Here is a 23756-nt window from a genome sequence, read left to right on the forward strand (position 1 = left end):
CAGGTTAGGGGCTGATGTTGATCATCGTAGCCTCACTGCTTTTTACGCCCCGTCTCATTTATGATTAGCACAAGGCCTCGCGGCCTTCTTTATGCTATGTCGTTATCAGTCTTGTCTCAGTCTAAGTAGACCCAGTTACAATTATCTTGGACCATCAAAGTCAAACCAGATGTCTTTTAAAATTTTGTGATTATCGATAAAGTTCTTGAAGTTGTTGGTATTGGAAGCATACTTGATGTTAAACGTTTAACTGAAGATAAATACTGGCTACTTACATGGAACAACTTGTTCCCCTGGTGGACATGGCTAGTCAGGAAAACCCAACTTCAACACACACAGGTGTTATACATAACTGGGCAATACATATTGCCACACCCAGAACATCCACATGGATGTTACTCTTGAGAGCTCTACCGCGCGTCTGCTTCCAAAAACCAGTTTTAAAAATTCAGCTGATGCTGCCCTGAGTACAGCTTAATGGAAAATAAAAACCCAACACGTGAAAACCCAAGAAATGACACGATATGAAACTAAAGCACAAAAACAACAGGCGTTCGAAGTTTATACATTATACAAATCCATCCACGCACAGGCACATGAAATAGGAAAAAGGTCAAAAGGTTAAAAAAAAAAAAATGTAATCCATTCCGCGACAGGCTCACAATGTAAGAAAAACACGCACAGAGAAAACACACCAATTTTAACATGTGTGGTCAAAAATCGTCCAGCGTGCAATTAAACAGCCACAGCCACGACAGCCATCTGTAGCCTACTAACCCTCACACACACACACTGAAGACGAGAGAGAGAGCTGACAAAAGACGCGTATTTAACATTGGACTGGTGACAAAAGCTACACAAAGCAGGAATGACATCGTCTAGGTGAGTGAGTGAGAGTGCAGGATGTAGACACTTGACAGCCTATCCGATCACATGTTTGCGCTGTTGCCGCTTCGTTGCCTTTGTACAGTTCGTCACAGCCAATGTGTGTACTGTGTGTGTATGTTTGTCGGTGTGTTCATTCAGTTGTGAACGAGACTGGGACATTTTTTGTCAATCTTTGGATGTGGTTTGGTTCATAAAGTGTGCAGGCTTGCAACCCAGCTCCGTCGTCTGCTCATGTGTTCCGGTTTAGTTTTGTTTTGTGTGTGTGTGTGTGTGCAGCAGAACAACTCACTCCACAGGCAAGTTTTTGTTTTGCTTTTATATCATCAACAAAGACATGATATCTGCCGTCAGTGCACACACATTCTCACAGATGGACACGCCTTTTGTGTGAATGGTTGCAACAAGTTTAAAAAAAAAAAATGTCGCGCAGCAGACAGAATCGACATTCTTCGTAGAGAAGGCGAGAGAAGTGAAAAGCAAGCCAGTCTCCATTATCATAACTCTCTCTCTCTCTCTCTCTGTATTCCACTTGGAAGCTTATCGTTTTAGATTTCCATGAACGTTTTGCTACCAGTCGCAGTTATGTCTGTGTGGAACGTTGAACGAAAAATGATCACCAATGATTTTATTTGAATTGCATTCGAAAGTTACGAAATAAATGCCTTTCGCTTGGTTGCTTTATCAACTTATTTTGCGTCTGCATAAAAACACATTGATAGAGTTGGCGATTTCTGCGGGTTTTTTTTGTTTTAATTTTTTGTTTTTGTTTTTTGTCTGACATTGCACAACTTACGTTTTTCTTCGCCACCGCTTTTGCATGTACCTGTATTCTGAAGGTACATGTCACAGTGTGTGTGTGTGTGTGTGTGTGTGTGTGTGTGTGTGTGTGGTATCGCTTTGTGTTCGTGTGCGTTCGTTCGTGCGTGCGTGTGTGTGTATACGATAGCGAGAGAGAGAGAGAGAGAGAGAGAGAGAGAGTGTGTGTATGTGATAAACTCGGACATTGTGTTCGCACAATTTGACTACTTTATATTGTTGTCAGCAGTGCAGTCTCGTGAGATTTGATGTAGTTTTCAGTGTGTGTGTGTGTGTGTGTGTGTGTGTGTGTGTGTGTGTGTGTGTGTTTGTACGTGTGTGTGTGTGTGTGTGTGTGTGTGTGAGAGAGAGAGAGAGAGAAGACGGACCAAGTTCTCAATGCCTGATTTCCGGGTTGGGTTAAGTAGTGGCATTCCAAACGCATGAATTAGTCCACAGCGTTACGATGTCTTAAGATTGAGCTAGCCATGTCACACTGATATGTATATCTATTTTTAGATCAGTGGCCATGTCACAATATTTAGTTGTGTGCTGTTCTGTGATTCGTTGAAAAGAAAATCGACACTTAAAACTTGAAGGAAATGCATTCCTGTAGGACTGAAACAGCAGAATGTAGCATTATCCATGTTACTGGCGCTTTCCAGTTGACAAAGAAATTCTCCCCGATGAAAAATGCGTCGCCACGACCCAGCGCAACCTGTCCCCCAACTTGTGCCGTGACAACAACCCGCTCCTGCCCCTCCTTCCCCACCCGATACGATCGAATTTCATTGAAGTCGACACTCACCTGATGTTAGGCCGACGTGGGTAACAGTGCAATGTCCCGTCAGTTGAGGAGGGTGCAGGAGATTAGTGTTGTTATTCAGTTAAAATGACACGAACACATTTGTTTGATTTCGCAACCGTTGAACAAACCGCAAGTATCTAAAACGAAATTGTCATTCAAACTAGGCTGAGTCTCTGCATTTTTTTTTTTTTTTTTTATGACCAGAAGATAACTTATGGGCAACATTGTGGCAGGTTTTGGGTATGACGGGAGAGGGGGCAGGGTGGTGGGGAGACCTATTGAAGGTTTTACGTAGGTTACACCACCGCAAACACGGTGATGATGGGAGTGCCATTATTTTTTTCACTGGCGCCCTGAATTCGAAACCAGAACCTGCAGAAATCGAGCTGGGCGTCCAACCAGCCACGCTGAACGGTCGCTGCAGTACTGGCTTTTTTCCCCTCTTGTGTCTATTATTTATCTGATTGTAGTATTGTCTTGGTGTAAATATACACATGTATACGTTGTTTTTCATGTGCAGAGGTATATTACCATGCACTATTGTATATGTGTTGTTTCATGTAAGGCGCTTACAGCCCGTTACATGGGGAGTTTGCGCAGTGTAAATACTGTTATCATTATTACTATTACTATCATTATTATTGTTACCTGTCTATGCGCCAGCTGATATGAAGCGCATAGCAGCACTGTGTGGTGTTTCAGCTGGAGTGAAGTCACTGTTAGCCCCACCTGTTGTGTACACTTCAAACTCCAAGCCCAGGTCCGCTTTGTAATTCCGTCCATGAGTTTCTGTTTTGACACCCTTGGGTCACTGGGTTCGTCGAAACAGAAAGTGAAACCCACTTTGCTTGTTTTGTTACCAGTCTGAAAGAAGTTATACAGCGTGGTATGATCTGGACAGGAGCCGCGGAGCTGCTGTTCCAACACTGGAGGGACTGTCCTGTCATCTTTCTTGTTGTTGTTGTTGTCCATGGTTTGTTGGAGTGTTGACTTGCACATAAGTTTTTTTTTTGTTTTTTTTTTAATGTGCCCAAAAGTTTTTAATCAATATTTTCAAGACTGTCTTCCTGTCTTTCACACACACACACACACACACATACATATATATATATACACACACACGCAAACACATACACACGCAAACACACACACACACACACTCACTCACTCACACACACACACACACACACACACACACACACACACACACACACACACACACACACACACAGTGGTAGAGGTGAAAATTCAGTTTAACTTGGAATCACACGTGAAATACAGAATACCACACGCAGGCAGGCAGAAACCTACTTTAGACTGACAAGAGACCACTTACTGTGACAGCGACAGGCACTTCATTACTGTGACAGCGACAGGCACTTCATTACTGTGACAGCGACAGGATTACTGTGACAGCGACAGGCACTTCATTACTGTGACAGCGACAGGCACTTCATTACTGTGACAGCGACAGGCACTTCATTACTGTGACAGCGACAGGCACTTCATTACTGTGACAGCGACAGGATTACTGTGACAGCGACAGGCACTTCATTACTGTGACAGCGACAGGCACTTCATTACTGTGACAGCGACAGGCACTTCATTACTGTGACAGCGACAGGATTACTGTGACAGCGACAGGCACTTCATTACTGTGACAGCGACAGGATTACTGTGACAGCGACAGGATTACTGTGACAGCGACAGGCACTTCATTACTACTGTGACAGCGACAGGCACTTCATTACTGTGACAGCGACAGGATTACTGTGACAGCGACAGGCACTTCATTACTGTGACAGCGACAGGATTACTGTGACAGCGACAGGCACTTCATTACTGTGACAGCGACAGGATTACTGTGACAGCGACAGGATTACTGTGACAGCGACAGGATTTCTGTGACAGCGACAGGATTTCTGTGACAGCGACAGGATTTCTGTGACAGCGACAGGATTTCTGTGACAGCGACAGGCACTTCATTACTGTGACAGCGACGGGCACTTCATTACTGTGACAGCGACAGGATTACTGTGACAGCGACAGGATTACTGTGACAGCGACAGGCACTTCATTACTGTGACAGCGACAGGCACTTCATTACTGTGACAGCGACAGGCACTTCACCACCAAAGAGCCATGAGGAAGAAGGCCTGTGTATGGGTGTTGGCGCTGTGGGTGGTCCTGATGGGCGTGCAGACAGCGGTCAGTTTCACCTCTGCAGATGACCAACAGCATGGTCTTGCCATGGCTGGACGTAAGTTCACTAGATCCCTGTCTTTTGCTCTTTTTTTTTTTTGTTTTTTTTTGGCCAAATGTGGGTTTACAAAACTTTCTCCTGGCTGTCCGTCTGCAAACTGCACCCAGTTAACCCTCTTCTTGCCCAGTGACACAGCCTCTGAACACAGACCAGACGTATGGTCTGAAACGTTGGACACCATTTATCAAAAGTCAGTCTTATTTCACAGCACACAGTTGGGTGTTTTTTTTTGTTTAAAAAAGATTAATTTCTCCTTTTTTTGGGGGGTGTTTATATAGACTCAGAATGCAGTCATTTTTCATTTCATTTCATTTTACTAGCAAATGTGTAGGGTATGTTGATCAGTACACACGTTTATGTTATTGTGCAATACAGTAATGCAGTGCCATACAATTACAGTTAACAAGATACTGTAGTTATTGACTCGTTTTCCTACTGATTGACAATGTTTCTACTTTCCTCAAGAAAGTAAACAGTTATCGTTGCTTCTGGTTTTTGCTAGTGTCATTGTTATCACAATGCCCACATTAACATATTACTTGTCTTTACATTATATTACTTTTCGTTTCACAGTTGTATTCGTTTTTAATGAACACATAGCCCCCCCACCCCTCCTCCTCCTCCTCCTCTCTCTCTCTCTCTCTCTCTCTCTCTCTCTCTCTCACACACACACACACATATATATATAATTTTTTTTTCTCATGTGCGATTTTACACACAACTTGGATCTATGAAATTGCACCCTGTTTCGTGTGTGTGTGTGTGTGTGTGTGTGTGTGTGTGTGTGTGTGCGTGCGTGTGCGTGTGTGTGTGTGTGTGTCTGCGTTAAACATATTCATTTTCTTTGGAAATAAAAACATATATACCAAATTTGGATTACACACATTTTGATTATGATTGGAATGCGCTTCTGTGAAGGTCACAAAAATAATTATAAAGAAGCAAAAATGTGTCCAAAGTATGCATGGTTACTATTACATTTTGATTTATTATTCTCAAAGCCTAGTAGGACTTTCATGTGGCATAACCTACTGACATACCATATAATTATTAACACTAACAGCAGTCATTTAAAGAAAATAAATTTTAGTTTAAGTAGGACCTTCTAAGTAGCATGGAAGTTAAAATGGTCCATACATCTACAGTATTCTGTAAAGAAATGGGAAGTCAAACTAAATATACTATAGGAAATAAATGTCTTAAAAACAGGTCTAACTGATCTGAAACTATTCTCAAGGAATAAAGGCTGTTGTGTTCTTTTGTTAATTTACGAGAAACAAATTACTGAAAGGAAGCGAAGGAAGTCGCTAAATTTAATTCAGAACTGATTTCTGAGGATGCCTTATCGCTTACTTCCGCGACGGACGATCGAAATCAGTTGATTTCTATGCACAATACACACACGCATAAAATGGCAAACAGACGTTTGGGACTGCGCTCTCACTGCACATGCGCACATCTCGAAAAACTTCCGATCGGGGAGAATCTGGAAGTTTATCAGTGCGATCGTAAAAAGAGGAGAGGAAAATTCATACGTTTGAAGACGACGCGCGTTTTTCACAGATTTCGTCAATGAAAGGGGTAGTGTTCAACTTTAGAATACTAAACTCAGGGGGGCTGTTTAGACGAAAAACAAAGGGTGTCTTAGGCTCACCTCGATGCGCTAAGTTGAATGGAACCCTCAGCTAAGCTGTACGACCACTACTTTCACATGAAACTGCGACAATTTTATACACAGTAAGCTCAGCCGATCACAGCCAGAGCAACCACCTGCAAGCCATTTTGACTGCTGATCACCCACGTGATCAGCAGTCAAAATGGCGTGCAGGTAGGGAAGGAGTACTCAGCTTACTGTGTATTTGTCGCAGTTTCATGGGAAAGGAGTGGTCCTAGAGCTTAGCTGAGGGTTCCATTCAACTCAGCGCATCGAGGCGAGCCTAAAACACCCTTTGTTTTTCGTCTAAACAGCCCCCCTGAGTTTAGTATTCTAAAGTTGAACATTACCAAATGAAAGGTTATTATTTTGGCGTTTGTACCGAAGTTTTAGTGCTGTGAGGTTTGAACAGACTTGGACATCACATATCAGGAGAGACTGAAATCTCTGAGACTGCCAAGCCTAGAACATCGACGGCGGCACCGAGGAGATACGATTGAGGTGTATAAATACCTCCAGGGTTGCTACGAAGTCGAACGGCCAAAATTCGACCTTGCCTGCGGAAGAGATCAAAGAGGGCACAGCCTCAAGCTCCAGAAAAACCCGACACAGGCTCAACATTTGAGGAATTTTTTTTTCACACAGGATTGTTTCCATATAGAATCTAGAACAGTTTGCCCAACAACGTTGTAACTGCACCTTCCATCAACTATTTTAAAAATCGACTCGATTGCCACTGGAAAGATTTGCCCACTGTGTACTCACCAAATTGTTATTAGGTGGTTTTAAACTTTAACTATTGCCCCATACGCCAGCCACGCATGCAGCAAAGTATATAGTTAACATCCACAGAACGACAAACAGGCCTTTTAACGGGGCCTCGAATGTCGTACAAGTCATTAAACCGACGAGTCACGGATCGAGAAGACACGACATGACTGCAGTGCAGAACGCTTGCGACCCGTCAAGATTTTGTAAAGGAACTGAACTACTCCGGATGATTATCGTGTATTTTGCACCCGAAAATGTGTTTGGTGATTTCTGTATGATTTATATGTTCAGTCGGAAAGTGGTGATGGAGAGAGGAAACGTTTGAAACGTTGACAGATCTATATCATGATCATCGCCCAAAACAGGATTAAAATGCAGATCGATGTTGTTTGCTTTGGACAGCATTATTCCGTTTCCACCACACAATTTACGGTTCTACAAACACTAGTTTTTGGTGGTGACCAAAAATATATAGGTATAATGTGAATCGATATAAGTATGGAAATTTTCCTCCAACCCTCTCCCGCTTTTTTTGTTGTTTTTTTGTTGTTTTTGTTTCCGTTCGGTTGTTGGAGGAACCACACGTGAACCATGAAGGCTTTACTTCTTGTGATACCCAGAAAGACATAAAAAAAAAAATAAGAAAAAAATACGTTACTGCAGTGAGATGTGACACACTATTGCATTGACTGCTGTTTCCGTCAGCAGAGGCCAGACATGAGGCTTCCCTCTCCTCCCCGTCAGAAAGGGCTGGCAGACACAGGCGGGCAGCAGACTACAGTAACAGGGATGTCAGCGGCTACAGCGAGGAGCAGAAGAAACTGATCGTGGATAAACACAACGCTCTTCGGGCCGCGCAGGGCTCCTCGGATATGATGTACATGGTACGTGAACACTGCACTGCTTTCACTGCTGTCCATGATACTCTCTTTGTAGGGTTACACACCTCGCCTCCATCCTCTCCTTGGGGAAGAATTTGGTCAGTGTAGTACTATCATGTGTGTTTGACTGCCTGTCTGTCCAGATTTTGGTCAGTGTAGTACTATCATATGTCTGACTGCCTGTCTGTCCAGATTTTGGTCAGTGTAGTACTATCATGTCTGTTTGACTGCCTGTCTGTCCAGATTTGGGTCAGTGTAGTACTATCATATGTCTGACTGCCTGTCTGTCCAGATTTTGGTCAGTGTAGTACTATCATATGTCTGTTTGACTGCCTGTCTGTCCAGATTTGGGTCAGTGTAGTACTATCATATGTCTATTTGACTGCCTGTCTGTCCAGATTTTGGTCAGTGTAGTACTATCATATGTCTATTTGACTGCCTGTCTGTCCAGATTTTGGTCAGTGTAGTACTATCATATGTCTATTTGACTGCCTGTCTGTCCATCTGCTTGTCTGCTAAATTGATTTTTTTTTTTCTCACGCACTGGTGTTTTCCGTTTGACTTCGATGTTTCATTGAATTTGTATTTTCGAATCTCATATCTATTTTTGGCCAGTGCAAATGACAGTTGTTTTGTTGTTGTTGTTTTTGTTTTTTTTTTATTAATGGAAGGTCACTGACCTGGGGGGTTGCATGAGCGAATTTAGCAGCGCTAAGTTTGCATATCGTTCAGAATGTTCCTAACTCCACGGTCAGTTCCATATACTTAGGAACATTCTTAACTCTAAGCAAACTTTGCGCTCCAAAGATCACCTCATGCAACACGACCTGTATATATTTAGGGTTCACGTGCTGCACACACTTCTTGCCAAGCATAAACCAGGAAGAAAAAAACAATACCCCCCCCCCCGCCCCCCCCTCCGCTCAACAACCATAGAGTATACAACACTGAGCTCTCAGAGAAAGAAAAAGGGAAGCGAAAAAAGCCCCAGCTTTCAGCTTTGAGCTGACGGTACTCAGTGCTACTCTCTCTCCGTCTTAGAGAGTAGAAAATAATTGTGGCAACATCTCTGGTCACAGTGCAGCTTTCGATTTATTTTGTTTTATTTTATTTTATTCTATTTTTTGCCTAAGTTGCATGAAAGTCCACGGAGCATTTTGTTTCACTCTGTTTCTGTCTCCCTGCCTGTCTTTGTCTGTCTGTCTGTCTGTCTCTCTGTCTGTCTGTCTGTCTGTCTCTTTTTTTTTTTTTTTTTGCTACACGTGGGACTTTCTTCATTAGCCGGAGAAAACAATGGGATTGGGACACACACACATACTCACACACAGACACACATACACACAGACACACACTTTTCTGTTTCCCTATGAATGGACGATTCTTTTGTGGTCATTAGTGTTCATACAGTTGCTTACATTTGTTTGGGATTTTTTTTAATTTTTTTTATTTTTTAGTGCTATAGTGAATGGTACATTTTGTTTTGTGGTGTGTATCTGTATTTCTCTCCCACACCTGTTTGATTTTTCCCCCCGGTGCGTGCTTGTGTAGATGTATGCATAGTTGCTTGTATCGTATGATGTTTATGTGAGAATAATGATAAACAGTTTTGGATAATGTTATAGCGATGGTCATGGTGATGTGTGTGTGTGTGTGTGTGTGTGTGTGTGTGTGTGTGTGCGTGTGTGTGTGTGTGTGTGTGTGTGTATGTGTATGTATGTGTGTGTGTGTGTGTGTGTGTGTGTGTGTGTGTGTGTGTGTGTGTGTGTGTGTGTGTGACAGTACTGGGACAATGATCTGGAGAAACTGGCACAATCGTGGGTGGAAAACTGCAACTTTAAGCACAGTTCACGGTCCATGCGATCGGACGTCGGACAGTTCTCGTACGTGGGTGAGAACCTTTACGCCAGCACAGGTGAGTGAGCCTCGCACACTGTCCTCCTGCCTTCTGACCCGTTTGGTTTGCAGCACCCCCCGTGTCAACAGTGAAGCACACACACCTGTGCTCGGGGGGGCGCTCTCGCATGTATCCACACACACACACACACACACACACACACACACACACACACACGCATGAACACACACACACACGCACACACACATGAACACACACACACACACACACACACACACACATGAAAACACACACACATGCGCGCGCGCACACACACACGAACACACACACGCACACACACACACACACACACACACACACACACACGTGCTCGGGGACGCACTCGTATGTATCCACACACACACACATGCATGCACACACACGCACGCACGCATTCATGCATGCACGCACACACGCACGCACGCACGCATTCATGCATGCACGCACATGCTCACGCACGCACGCACACACACATGAACACATGTGCTCGTGGACGCACTCGCATGTATCCACACACACACACGCACACACACGAACGCATACAAACACACGCACGAACACAAACACACAATATACACATCCGAAGACATCCACTGTTCTTGCGAGCATAACCATGCGTGCCTACGTGTGTATGTATGTATGTGTGTGTGTGTGTGTGTGTGTGACACAGAGAAAGAGAGAGAGAGAGAGAGAGAGAGATGGGCTCGATGTATTTTGAAATATTCTTTATATGTGTGTATGTGCGTGTGCGTGCGTGCGTGCGTGTGTGTGTGTGTTCGCGCTTGTGTGTGTGTGTGTGTGTGTGTGTGTGTGTGTGTGTTAGGCACCTACGACCCGGACGTGCTGATACAGGCGTGGTATGACGAGATCCATGATTACGAGTACACCTCCAATCACTGTTCACCGAACAAAGAATGTGGCCATTACACACAGGTCAGCAGACTGTCAGTGTCTGTCTTGTCTTTCCACTCAGTCTCTTGTGTCTGTCTCTCTTTCCATCTTTCCATTTCTTTCTATGTCTGTGTGATAAAAAGAACAAGAGAGGCAAGGCCTTCAAGACTCACTTGTGAGATACACTTAAAAAAAAAATCGTTAAAATGTGTTCTGTATTTGTTATTATAAAGCTTCGGGTTAAAAAAAAAAAAAAAAAAAAAAAGTCCTGACGGCAGATTCGAACCTCGGGTGAGAAGAAACTGTCTTACCCAATACACTATCGTGGCTCCTTAAGTGATGTTAAAAAATTTAACATTTAAACATGCTTTTTTAAAGGGCGATAAATCGATTGCGGTATTCGCAGTGAGAACACTGTTTAAATCATATTATTCTGGTGTATCTTGGGCATTCAAAAAATCTTTAAGGGCAATTAAAAATTCTTTTTAAGTCCGCGGAAAAAGAGACGTGGCTATCGCCGCAATCACACTGCAACATTTAGCCGTTTTCTCTGGCTCTAAATAGATGTACAAGTTTAGTTACACCCACCGGGAATGTATGACATGGTCGTTTCAATTTCTCTTTTATGTCCATTCTAGTTTTATAGTTTTATCAAGGGTATTAACTCTCATGGTTTATTATTTTAAACTGTGAATTCCGACTGATTTTGTTGATAGCTTTATGGCATTTTGGGGCATAATCCAGTAAGTGATGAGGCGTTCACAAATCTTTCTCTGAATAAATATTTAACGGTCACCTTCTCCAACTTTCCATCACATTTTATCGTGTATTGTCAGTTGAATATAGGATTGAACAGGTCAGCAACTTGAAACAAAATAGCGTCATTTGTTTCGTGAGGAATATGAGCACACACTTTGAATATGTATAAATATGTGTACGCAATTGATTTTTGCCCATGACCTTCAGGGCTCAGCCAATAGATCTATAAAGTCCACTCGTAGTATTGATTTGAGTATTTTCCGAAAAAGACCACTTTGGCGAATGAACATAGTGATAGCCCTGTACACTGAGAGCAAAACACACAAGCTTTTTATGTATTGAGTATAATTTCAAAATGTAATGTTTAAGATGAGAAAGATCAGTTTAAAGCAAATTAACCCCCCTAGCATTAATTACAGATTAATTTCCCTTTTTTACTATCTGCAGCAAAGACATGCACCAGAAATATAACTTTCATGCTTAGCAAAAGAAGTTCCTGTTAGAACCAAAAACGATAAAAATGACTGCTCTTTTTGTTGTGTCAGAACATGAGATCAAAGTGCCAAGTTTAGTCTTAGAGAATTAAAAAAATATAAATATAACAGTAAATTCAGATTGCATATAATTTGGCTTCTTTTTATTTTTTTGTACCCATCCCAGAGGTGCAATATTGTTTTAAACAAGATGACTGGAAAGAACTGAATTTTTCCTATTTTTATGCCTAATTTGGTGTCAACTGACAAAATATTTGCAGAGAAAATGGCAATGTTAAAGTTTACCACAGACACACAGACACACACACAGAGACAACCGAACACCGGGTTAAAACATACTCACTTTGTTTACTCAAGTCAGTCAAAAAAGAAAGAAAAAATGGCACACACATTATTGAATTTCGTGCAGAACCTTGCCAGGAGTCAAAATACTGTGATGTGATATGAAAATATCAACTAACTTACCATTTTTGACTCACTTGTGTAAACAAAGTGAGTCTATGTTTTAACCCGGTGTTCGGTTATCTCTGTGTGTGTGTGTGTTGTGTCCGTGGTAAACTTTAACATTGACATTTTCTCTGCAACTACTTTGTCAGTTGACACCAAATTAGGCATAAAAATAGGAAAATTTCAGTTCTTTCCAGTCATCTTGTTTAAAACAATATTGCACCTCTGGGATGGGCACAAAAAATAAAAAATGAAGCCTAATTATATGCAAACTGCATTTACTGTTATATTTATATTTTTTGTATTCTCTAAACTTGGCACTTTGATCCGATATTCTGACCCAACAAGAGCAGTCATTATTATCATTTTTTGTTCAAACAGGAACTTCTTTTGCTAAGCATGGAAGTTTTATTTATTTTGCAAACGTTTTTGGTGCAGATAGTAAAGAAGGGAAATTACTCTGTAATTAATGCTAGGGGACTTAATTTGCTTTAAACTGATCTTTCTCATCTTAAACATTACATTTTGAAATTATACTCAATACATAAAAAGCTTGGATTTTTTTTTTTATTTTTTTTTTTTTAAAGTGTATCACAAGTGAGTCTTGAAGGCCATGCCTCTCTTGTTTTATATTCTTTCGCATATTACTTTCGGCGCACCTGGTGGTTTTAGGGTGGAGATTATTCGGATCTCCCAGGTCCACATATGTGCAGGTATGCTAATGCCTGAACCCCTTCGTGTGTATAGGACCTACGCTTGCAGAAGATCAAATACGCACGTTACTGTAGTCCATGTCAGAGTTTGGTGGGTTATGGAAACAAGAACAAACCCAGCATGCACACCCCCGAAAACGGACTGTGGCTGCCTACACTGCGGGGTAAAAGAAAAACCCCCAAACACGTCCATACTCGTAAAAAGTTACACACACACACACACACACACAGACACAGACACACACACACACAGGTAGATAGATATGACTGAAGTCTGATTGAATGACACAGGAAACGATAAAATGACACAGGAAATGCTGAGCGCCCAAAGGCGTCATGCATTGCACATGACTGTGTTTGTAAAGCGCTGAGAGCTTGGTCTCGGACCGAGGACAGGCGACTGAAAAGAATCCATATCATCATCACTGTTGCGAGTGGCTTGTGGTTTTATAGACAACTGAGTTTCAGTTTCAGTTTCAGTAGGTCAAGGAGGCGTCACTGCGTTCGGACAAATCCATATACGCTACACCACATCTGCCAAGCAGATGCCTGACCAGCAGCGTAGCCCAACGCGCTTAGTCAGGCCTTGAAAAAAAAACAACACCAAAAAACCCAACTGAACCAAGAGAGACAGTGTCCATGCGTTATGAGTCTGGCTGCCACTGAGCCTGACATGTCCACGTCTCTTTGCCAGTGACCCAACAGAGGGAGAAACAAATCTGAAACACTTGACTGTTTTGCTAACTTTATATACTCGGTAATCAAAGAGATTCCCAGATCCAAGCAGTAATATTGTGTCGCCTTTTTAAGAAAATTCAATCTTGATTTATTCATGTTGAATTTTTACTTTATCAAATCGACAGTTGTAGGTAAAAGTAAAACATTATTCATGTAGCTGTTTAAGTTGAGTATGTCATTTGTTTCTCTTTCACATTAATTTTATCTATCTTTTTTGATATATATATATATATATATTTACTGCAACAAAGAACTAATTCATTGTCGAAAAACGTCCTTTCAGAATTCAAAACTGATGCCGCCCAAACACATGGGAAAAGCGGCCCTTCTATTAAAAGTAATTGACGTAATCTTTTCTTCATCACAGAAAACACATTTGATATACCTTGTAACTTGCATCCCTGTTACAAGTGTGTTTATTACAAGCGTCCGGTGGCACATTCAGAGGCGGATCCTGTGCAGTTTTATTGTTTGGTGCTCTTCGTCCGTTTTGACATGTCTTTCTGTCCTGTGTTCTCGAACAATTGTTCATCATTCATCACTGTCTGTCTGTCCATTGAACTATATATACCACGACGTTGCAAAGGCGTAGCGGACAAGACCGATGACGCGACAGCATTGGAATCAGAAGTTACAATTTGCTTTGCTTTTGTTGATATAAGGACAACTTCTGGGTCTGTTAGTTTTTAGTTGGAAATGTATTAAAACACTGTTCCTCCAGTTCTACACGTTTTTCTTACTTTCATTGGTTTTCTCTCTCTCTCTCTCTCTCTCTCTCTCTCTCTCTCTCTCTCTCTCTATATATATATATATATATATATATGTGTGTGTGTGTGTGTGTGTGTGTGTGTGTGTGTGTGTGTGTGTTGTATACGCGCGCATTTCTTGGACAGTTCATTGCATTTACATTACGCTCTTTATACCTAAAGCGCTGTGCCGCTGTATATGAAAGTCCAAACTGAAATCTTATCACTCACTCACAAAACGAATAAAAGGCTATATATGTATCAGCAGGATTTTCATCACCATTGATTCTCATCCAAACCCAGCATTTGACATTGTTATCACTGAGATAGTGTGATCACTATTTCGTGTGTGTGTGTGTGTGTGTGTGTGTGTGTGTGTGTGTGTGTGCACGCGGTCATGTGTTTCCTTCAGTTGGTGTGGGCCAGATCCTATGCCGTGGGCTGTGGTGTCCGTTACTGTCCTGTGCTTCGGAACACCTTTTTTCCGCGTGGCTTCATCGTGTCCTGCAATTACGGTCCGGGGTAAGTCCTCAACGGGCACCCCGCTTTGTCAGTGTCCATGGTGACTCTGCTGTCAAACACAGCACTCAACTGAACATTTTACTTCTCGTTTTTCGTCACACGCAGTACTCAGCATCAGGCAGTATTTACTCCATGCATTTCACTGTCGTAATTTTACGCAGTTATTTCACGCAAAGATTTCAACTTGAATCAGCCAGGTGCCTGTTGGTGTGTGTTAGTAACAGTACAATCGGGAGGGAGCTTTTTTTTTTCTTTTTTTTTTTTAACAAAACATACATTCTACAGACTGTGTACGTACACACACACACACACACACACACACACACACACACACACACACACATTGTGTGTGTGTGTGTGTGTGTGTGTGTGTGTGTGTGTGAAACAGTACAGAAAGCAGGCAAAGTATTTCACGAGAAAATGAATTTGTGAAAGTTTACGTGCCGCACGCGCGCGCGCACACACACACGCACATGTATGTGTTTATATATATATATATATATAGAGAGAGAGAGAGAGAGAGAGAGAGAGAGATGAAACATAGGATAATATATTACAAAGACTCATGTGGGCGGCCGCACGCCGCGGCGGATGTGTGTGTGTGTGTGTGTGTGTGTGTGTGTGAGTCTCCACGAAGCGAGTCTATTTCATGCAATCGGGTTATTTCCCTTGTAGCAATGAATGCCGTGTGTGTGTGTGTGTGTTTTCGTCTCCACGAAGCGACTGTCTGTTTCATGCAGTCGGGTTATTTCCCTTGTAGCAATGAATGTCGTTATAGCTCCAACCAGTTTTCCTGTTCTCATGCATCCCAAGAACAAAACTGTTGGTTTGGTTTATTCATTATTCATTTCTGTATGAAATTGTCGTATGTGTGTGTGTGTCTGTGTGTGTGTGTGTGCGCGCGCGCGCGCGCGCTGGTGTGTGTGTGTGTGCTTGTGCGTGCGCGCGCGCGCGTGTGTGTGTGTGTGTGTGTGTGTGCGTGTGTGTTTGCAGAGGTAACTACCGAGGCGAATCACCTTTCGAGATAGGGAACAGGTGCTCTGCTTGCGACAAAGATGCTCCCTATTGTGTTAAGGGTTTGTGTGGTAAGTTGCCCTTCCACCCCACCACTCTCTCTCTCTCTCTTTTCATGTGTGTGTGTGTGTGTGTGTGTGTGTGTCCCAGCACTTATCCTCCACGCTAGTTGAGCAGCGCTACCATGCCATCTCGGCTGAACATCCGATCCATACCTCAACTAACTAATCTTTAACGATGCCAGGAAAGAAAAATATATCAATATCTGTAAGCCACCTTTCGCATGTTCCTGGGACTGGACAGTCTTTTTTTTAACCTGCTTGTTTTTTTTCCCCATATCATGAGGAAAAAAAAACCCCAAACAAAAAAAACCAAAACAGGCTTATCGAGAAACACTTTGTACACGATGCGTGGTCGATTCGGTACTAGCGAAACTGCAAGGTGCCATAAGTTGTCACAAAATGTATTCAGGGCTTGCATTTTGCACCACTGACCATGCAGTAAGTACTGTGTGCACGATCAGCGTCCTGTCTCATGTACACATCCGTCTCTGTGTCTGTCTTTGCAGCACGAGTCCCGGTGGTTGGAACCAGTGACGCGGCCTCACGTGATCTGTCGTGGCGTCTTCTGATTGGCTGCGCCTTCATGTCCGCCATGCTCTCCTCTAGGATGCTCACGTGGGTCCTGACTCCCGCCAACTGAAGCACCCCCATCATCCTATACAGCAAGACATGCAAAACATAAAAACAAGCAAAACAAAACAAACATACATCCCCCGCCCCAAAAAAACACAAAAAACCCTGCATGCAACCAGCCCCCAAGCACACAGACACACACACACAGACACACACACACACAGACACACACTGCATACAACCAGCCCCTAAGCACACAGACACACACACACACACACACACACACAGACACACACTGCATGCAACAAGCCCCTAAGCACACAGACACACACACAGACACTCGCGCACACACACAGATACACACTGCATGCAACCAGCCCCTAAGCACACAGATACACACACACAGACACACACACACACAGACACACACTGCATGCAACCAGCCCCTAAGCACACAGATACACACACACAGACACACACACACACAGACACACACTGCATGCAACCAGCCCCTAAGCACACAGATACACACACACAGACACACACACACACAGACACACACTGCATGCAACCAGCCCCTAAGCACACAGACACACACACAGACACTCACACACACACACAGATACACACTGCATGCAACCAGCCCCTAAGCACACAGATACACACACACAGACACACACACACACAGACACACACTGCATGCAACCAGCCCCTAAGCACACAGATACACACACACAGACACACACACACACAGACACACACTGCATGCAACAAGCCCCTAAGCACACAGACACACACACAGACACTCACACACACACACAGATACACACTGCATGCAACCAGCCCCTAAGCACACAGATACACACACACAGACACACACACACACAGACACACACTGCATGCAACCAGCCCCTAAGCACACAGATACACACACACAGACACACACACACACAGACACACACTGCATGCAACAAGCCCCTAAGCACACAGACACACACACAGACACTCGCGCACACACACAGATACACACTGCATGCAACCAGCCCCTAAGCACACAGACACACACACACAGACACAGACACACACTGCATGCAACCAGCCCCTAAGCACACAGACACACACACACACACACACACACACACACACACACACACACACACACACACAGACACAGACACACACTGCATGCAACCAGCCCCTAAGCACACAGACACACACACACACACACACACACACACACTGACACACACTGCATGCAACCAGCCCCTAAACACACACACATACACACACAGACACACACACACTGCATGCAACCAGCCCCTAAACACACACACTCTCTCTCTCACACACACACACACACACACTGCATGCAACCAGCCCCTAAATGAAAGAACACACACACACACACACACACACACACACTCACTCACTCTCACACACAAACAGATAAGTAGACAGTAGAGACAGGCAGGCAGGCAGGCAGGTAGAACGCATGACATAAACACAGTTCAAGATTCTTCTCCTCGGACAATGAACCCTTCACAACACCAAGACCACTGCTGTGAAAAACGTGACCAAAAGGTATACTCACAAACCAACATACCGATTAGCTCAAGTCTACGAAACCAATGCAGTGGGAATCCAAGAAATTCAGCGTGTGTAAATGCACATACATAAAGCAAAACGAGAGACAGGGACAAACTGGGAGGTGAACAGCCAGACGGAAGACTACAGAATGGCAGCATAAAAAACCCAACCCAAAACGGACATATAAGGCAAATGGGAACAAAGTCGGTTCGGGGTGAAGAACGAGAAAATGATAGAGGGGGTGGGGAGGCGGGGGCAGGAGGGGGAGTGAGTGTGTGTGTGTGTGTGTGTGTAGGGGGTAGGGGTGGGGGTCAGAGAGTGGAAGGAGGGAGAGGGAGATGAAGGACAGGCAAGGAGGAAGAAATAACTGCGAATATAGATTTGTAGGCCTTGATATACAAATGTGTTTGCAGAGATCCAAACAGCAAAAAAATAATCAATGGGAAAAATGTGCAGTGTAAAAAGTGCAGTGTAAAAAGACTATAATTTATCGATGCATGGAATCTTAAGTAGATTGGAGAGAAAGAGAGAGAGAGAGGTAGTTTTGAGCAGTCAGTCGTCTACTTGTCTAACACCCACACAACAAGGAAAGTAATCAGATTTCTGTCCATTGAGAACCACGCATGACTTGATCCCATCATACATGTTAACAACTACATGAAAAACTGTACCCTGTACACCTTGAAGTAACAGTTTCACTCATTGCCCCGGTCTCCAAACGGAATCAAGAGGCTTTCTGAAATCAATAAAAACACAGAACAGGTTTCGTTTTGTTCTACGATAAATATCAGTCAAAGCCATCAACACAAAAGCATCATCTAAAGTAGAATGATGTCGTCTAAAACCTGCCTGGTTTTCCGAAAGTATATTATTGGATTAAAGAAACTCACCAGCCTGCTGTATATAATATTTGTAAATAATTTTCCAGTGCAGCTTAACAGTTATCCCAATACAATTATTAGTCTGACTGATCTCCCTTCCTTTCATATTAGGTGAAATTAGACCACCACCCACTCCTCAGGTACACAATGAACAATTTACGATAAACTGGAAGAAACAAAGAAACACTGTTAATAATGTATTAATTCCGAATCAAACCAATTCCTGCGGCGTCGCCTTTCTTGAGACGTCTCACGGTATTAATAACCTCTTCAGCAATGGGTACTTTTAATAATGAGTTTTCCTAATCAACCTGGACATGTGTAGATAAATTACAGTTCGGATTATCTGGATCTTCTATTGTCATGTTCAGTGATTTATTAAAGTGGTTTAGAAAATCATTTACAGTTATCGGGTTTATCGATCTTTTTATTTTTCTCTAAAATTGTTTTATTCCAAGTGTTGTTTAAATTACCGAATTAATTCTGCCATTCATCTGCATATTTCTTTCTGCTCTTCTTAAGGTGACTTTGTTAGCTTTCATTTTTATCTGCACGATAAAAAGAGAGAGTGAAATCTGCACGGTTAAGCGCGTTTCAGTTCGTGTTTTGATCTGAAATATTCGCATCACTTCTGTCTACATAACTTACCAAACCGTGGTTCTGTCTGTTATATTTCGATGTCCGTAAGTTACACTGTGATTCCGTCTGTTTCTGCTGCAGAAGATACCTCGTGTGTGATCTGGTTATTGATTGTATGTCTGTATCATGAAATGTATCATTAATCTGTGTGGTAATTTTGTGAACAATTTTTAATTTGATAATTGCGTTTTGTTGCTCGGATCATCGTGTATGTTTCACTGATTTTTTTTGTCTTTTTTGCTGGTGATCGAATACTCTTGTGTAAGAACTATTCTAGCCGTTATTATATCAGCTGTCAAACATAATACCGAATGATTATACACACCAGAAAGCATCGCATAAAAGGGATCTTCATCAAAATCCAAAATTTTGGTAAAAAGAAGATGTGAACTAATGAAATAATAATCGAACAGCCATTACTCGCACACATTTCAATACCAACATATCCTCCGCTCCTACCATCTGCGATACACAGTGAAAATGATTTATATAGATGTAGTAATCTGTAACCACAATTGCTAGGTCTGTGTATATCTTGTGAGTACCGAGTTGGTATGGTCTCTAACTCCAAGCACTCGTGTACATTGTACCAAAATATCATTAATGATATTGTTGTCGCCATCTGACTAGAATCGGCAATATCGTTTTATGTTTTAATTATGCATTGAAGTCGCCTGTCGAAAGAACATCACAAACATACTTACTTTGGTAATTTATTACAGTTGATTCATTTTCATCAAGCAGATCTACACAACTGAACTGTAATTCCACGCACGCACGCACGCACACACACACACACACACACACCACACACACACGCGCGCGCGCGCGCGAAATAGTGATCACACTGCTCATGTAAGATCACTGATAACAATGTGGGATGCTGGGTTGGATGAGAATCAATATTGATGAAAATCCTGCTGAATAGCCTTTTATTCGTTTAGTAAGTGAGTGATATTTCAGTTTGGACTTTAGTCTACAGCGGCACAGAGTTACGTTTTTCAGAGCGCAATGTAAATGTAATGAAGTGTCCATTTAGAAATGGCACGGAGACTACAGCTCATGTTGCACTCTGTCCTCCTGCCATTGATGTTGTTTCAGTTTATACTGGCCAAATATTGTAATGAAACATACGGCGAATTTAAACTTTTACTACTTATGACTGATAGAAGTGAACACGTAACTGATATTTTTCTGCTATTGCTATATTCTTATGTCAAGGAATGAAAAGAAGAGAAATTGTCAGATATTGACAAATAAAACGCTATTACTGTCATTAAAAAAAATGCAGAATCTGCCATTGAAAACGTTAATGATTCTTTTAACAGCGTCTGTTATTTGGAACAGTGTGTCTTTGTTTTTCTTTAGAATGAATGTTATCATTTGTTTTACTGTGTGATAAATGAAGCTGCTACCGTTTATTACTTATGTATTTTAACTCAGCTTTTCATTTTAAGTTTAACCATCGTCTTGTTCACAAGTTTATCACGTGAATATCATGTATATGCGGATTGAGAGACTGTGGTGTGAGTGACGAGCCTTTGAATGTACACATAATTTCTAATCAGATTAGTAAAGATGTATTGGATTGTGTTGTGTTATAAGTAATCACTGCATATGTGGCATTCGTTTGACATAAAATGCAAATGTGTTTACCTTTCTCCCAAACCAGATGATCATGTTTTGTTGACACTCCTTCATATGGAGCTTTGGCCTCGATGAATAAATTCTGATTTTGATTCTAATTGTGTGAGAGTGATAAAAACAAGTCAATTGGAAACACCCTTCATGGCTGTAGGAAATGAATGAACGCACTGCAGTCTCAGCAACACTGGTTGTGAACTATATGGTGAGGATACAGACAGATCAAACATCCCCGTCCTTTCCCCTCAGTATTCACTGTGATTCTCTCAATGAAATCTGTCTTCTTAATTGAGCGGACGCACTGAGGCGCGCACGCGCACGCGCACACCGACCCCCCCCTCCCCCATCTAACCCTCCCCACTTCAGCTCTCTCTCTCTCTCTCTCTCAAACACACACATACATTACACACACACTTCACACATCAAGACACAGGTACGCAAATACACACACGCGCGCGCACGCACTCACGCGCAAACACACATCTCACTCTCATTCTCTCACATACTGTTGGAGTCTCCCGCCGGACCGACGGATGAGTAGGCAGACAGGATTATCTGTCGGTGTGTGTCCTCATATGGGAGAAGAGGCCGATTCTGGATGCGCAGCACTTCCCACAGGTGTTACAAGGGAAAACGTCTCCAGAAGTTGAGCCCTGCTTCCTTCGCTCACGCTTCTCCTTAATGGCCAGCGTCCACTTGTTTTCAAACGTCATTATGCCACTACAGCACAGCATCCTCCAGCGACAGCGGTCAAGGGCATCAGTTTCCCAGGAAGCGATTTCTATGTCACAGGCTTTGAGGTTTGTCTTCAAGGTGTCCTTGAAGCGCTTGCAGGGTCTTCCAAGTTCGCAGTGGTCTTCCTTCAGCTGGCCATACAAGAGCATCTTCGGGATCCTGCTGTCTGTCATGCGGACAACGTGTCCTGTCCAGCGTAGCTGGTACTGGATCAACAGGCTTTCGATGCTGGGCAGGCCGCTCCTCTCTAGGACCTGGAGGTTGGAGACCCTGTCTTGCCACTGTATGGCGAGGATCTTTCGTAGGCATCTCTGGTGAAACTGCTCAAGTTGCATGTGACGGCGATACGTCGTCCATGTATCAGCAGTACAACAAGGTGGTCAGCACAACAGCTCTGTAGGTTTTGATTTTGGTGCTGAGCCTGATGTCTTTGTTGTTCCACAGCCTGTTGTTGAGTCTGCCAAAGGCGGAGCTGGCCTTGGCGATGCGCAGCGTCTCTTCTGCATCAAGGGCCCCGTTGCTGCATAGTGTGCTGCCCAGGTAGCAAAACTTGTCGACTGACTTGATCTCTGTGTCATCGATCTTGATTGCAGGTGGGGGGAGGCACTGGCGTTCTGTGAGCTAGCTGGTTGGTACATGGACTTGGTCTTACTGAGGCTGATGGTGAGTTCAAAGCGCCTGCAGGAGGTTGAGAACCTATCCATAATGAACTGCATGTCCTCATGGGTGTGCGCAGCAAGAGCGCAGTCATCAGCAAAGAGGAACTCTCTTAACAGTGCCTCAAACACCCTGGACCTGGCGTGGAGTCGCCGCAAGTTGAAAAGTTTGCCATCTGTGCGAAACTGAATGTAGATGCCCCGGTCACAGTCTTGGAAGGCGTCAATCAGCATGGCAGAGAAGAGAATGGAGAACAGTGTGGGTGACAGGACGCAGCCCTGCTTCACTCCATTTACCACAGGGAACGGATCCGACATGTCATTATTTTCCTGTACTCTCGTCTGAATGCCATCGTGGAATGACGCAATCAGCTGGATTAGGCTATCTGGGCAGCCGATCTTTAGGAGGATCTTCCACAGACCACGGCGGTTCACTGTGTCGAAGGCCTTAGTCAGGTCTACAAAGACCACGTGGAGCTCCTTGTTCTGCTCACGGCACTTCTCTTGCATCTGGCGTACGGCAAACACCATGTCACATGTTCCTCTGCCTGAGCGGAAGCCGCACTGTGCTTCAGGGATGACTGTGTTGGAGACATGGTCAACCAGTCTGTTCAGTATGATACGGGCGAAGATCTTGCCGGCGATGCAGAGGAGCGAGATTCCACGGTGGTTATCGCAGGATGTTTTGTCTCCCTTCCGTT

The 23756-nt window shown here is 43.2% G+C and overlaps 1 protein-coding gene across 1 annotated transcript; it reads left to right on the forward strand.

Annotated features, from left to right (window-relative positions):
* Positions 1-896: 896 nt before the first annotated feature.
* On the forward strand, positions 897-21910 carry LOC143285502 (GLIPR1-like protein 1). Its single transcript, XM_076592835.1, has 8 exons — positions 897-985; positions 4607-4751; positions 7885-8063; positions 9840-9972; positions 10778-10887; positions 15155-15264; positions 16258-16349; positions 16847-21910. Exons 2-8 carry the CDS (start codon positions 4634-4636, stop codon positions 16978-16980), a joined length of 876 nt encoding a protein of 291 aa, XP_076448950.1. The 5' UTR covers positions 897-985; positions 4607-4633; the 3' UTR covers positions 16981-21910.
* Positions 21911-23756: the final 1846 nt, after the last annotated feature.

This window comes from Babylonia areolata, chromosome 9 (genome assembly GCF_041734735.1).
Source record: "Babylonia areolata isolate BAREFJ2019XMU chromosome 9, ASM4173473v1, whole genome shotgun sequence".
Classification (NCBI taxonomy): Eukaryota; Metazoa; Mollusca; class Gastropoda; order Neogastropoda; family Buccinidae; genus Babylonia; species Babylonia areolata.

What these genes read in the sequence shown, in the direction of transcription:
- LOC143285502 (XM_076592835.1), top strand. Translation starts at nt 4,634, where the DNA reads ATGAGGAAGAAGGCCTGTGTATGGGTGTTGGCGCTGTGGGTGGTCCTG. An exon ending in TCCTGCAATTACGGTCCGGG is followed by an intron (nt 15,265 to 16,257) that starts GTAAGTCCTCAA and finishes GTGTGTTTGCAG; the next exon opens with AGGTAACTACCGAGGCGAAT. An exon ending in TTGTGTTAAGGGTTTGTGTG is followed by an intron (nt 16,350 to 16,846) that starts GTAAGTTGCCCT and finishes CTGTCTTTGCAG; the next exon opens with CACGAGTCCCGGTGGTTGGA.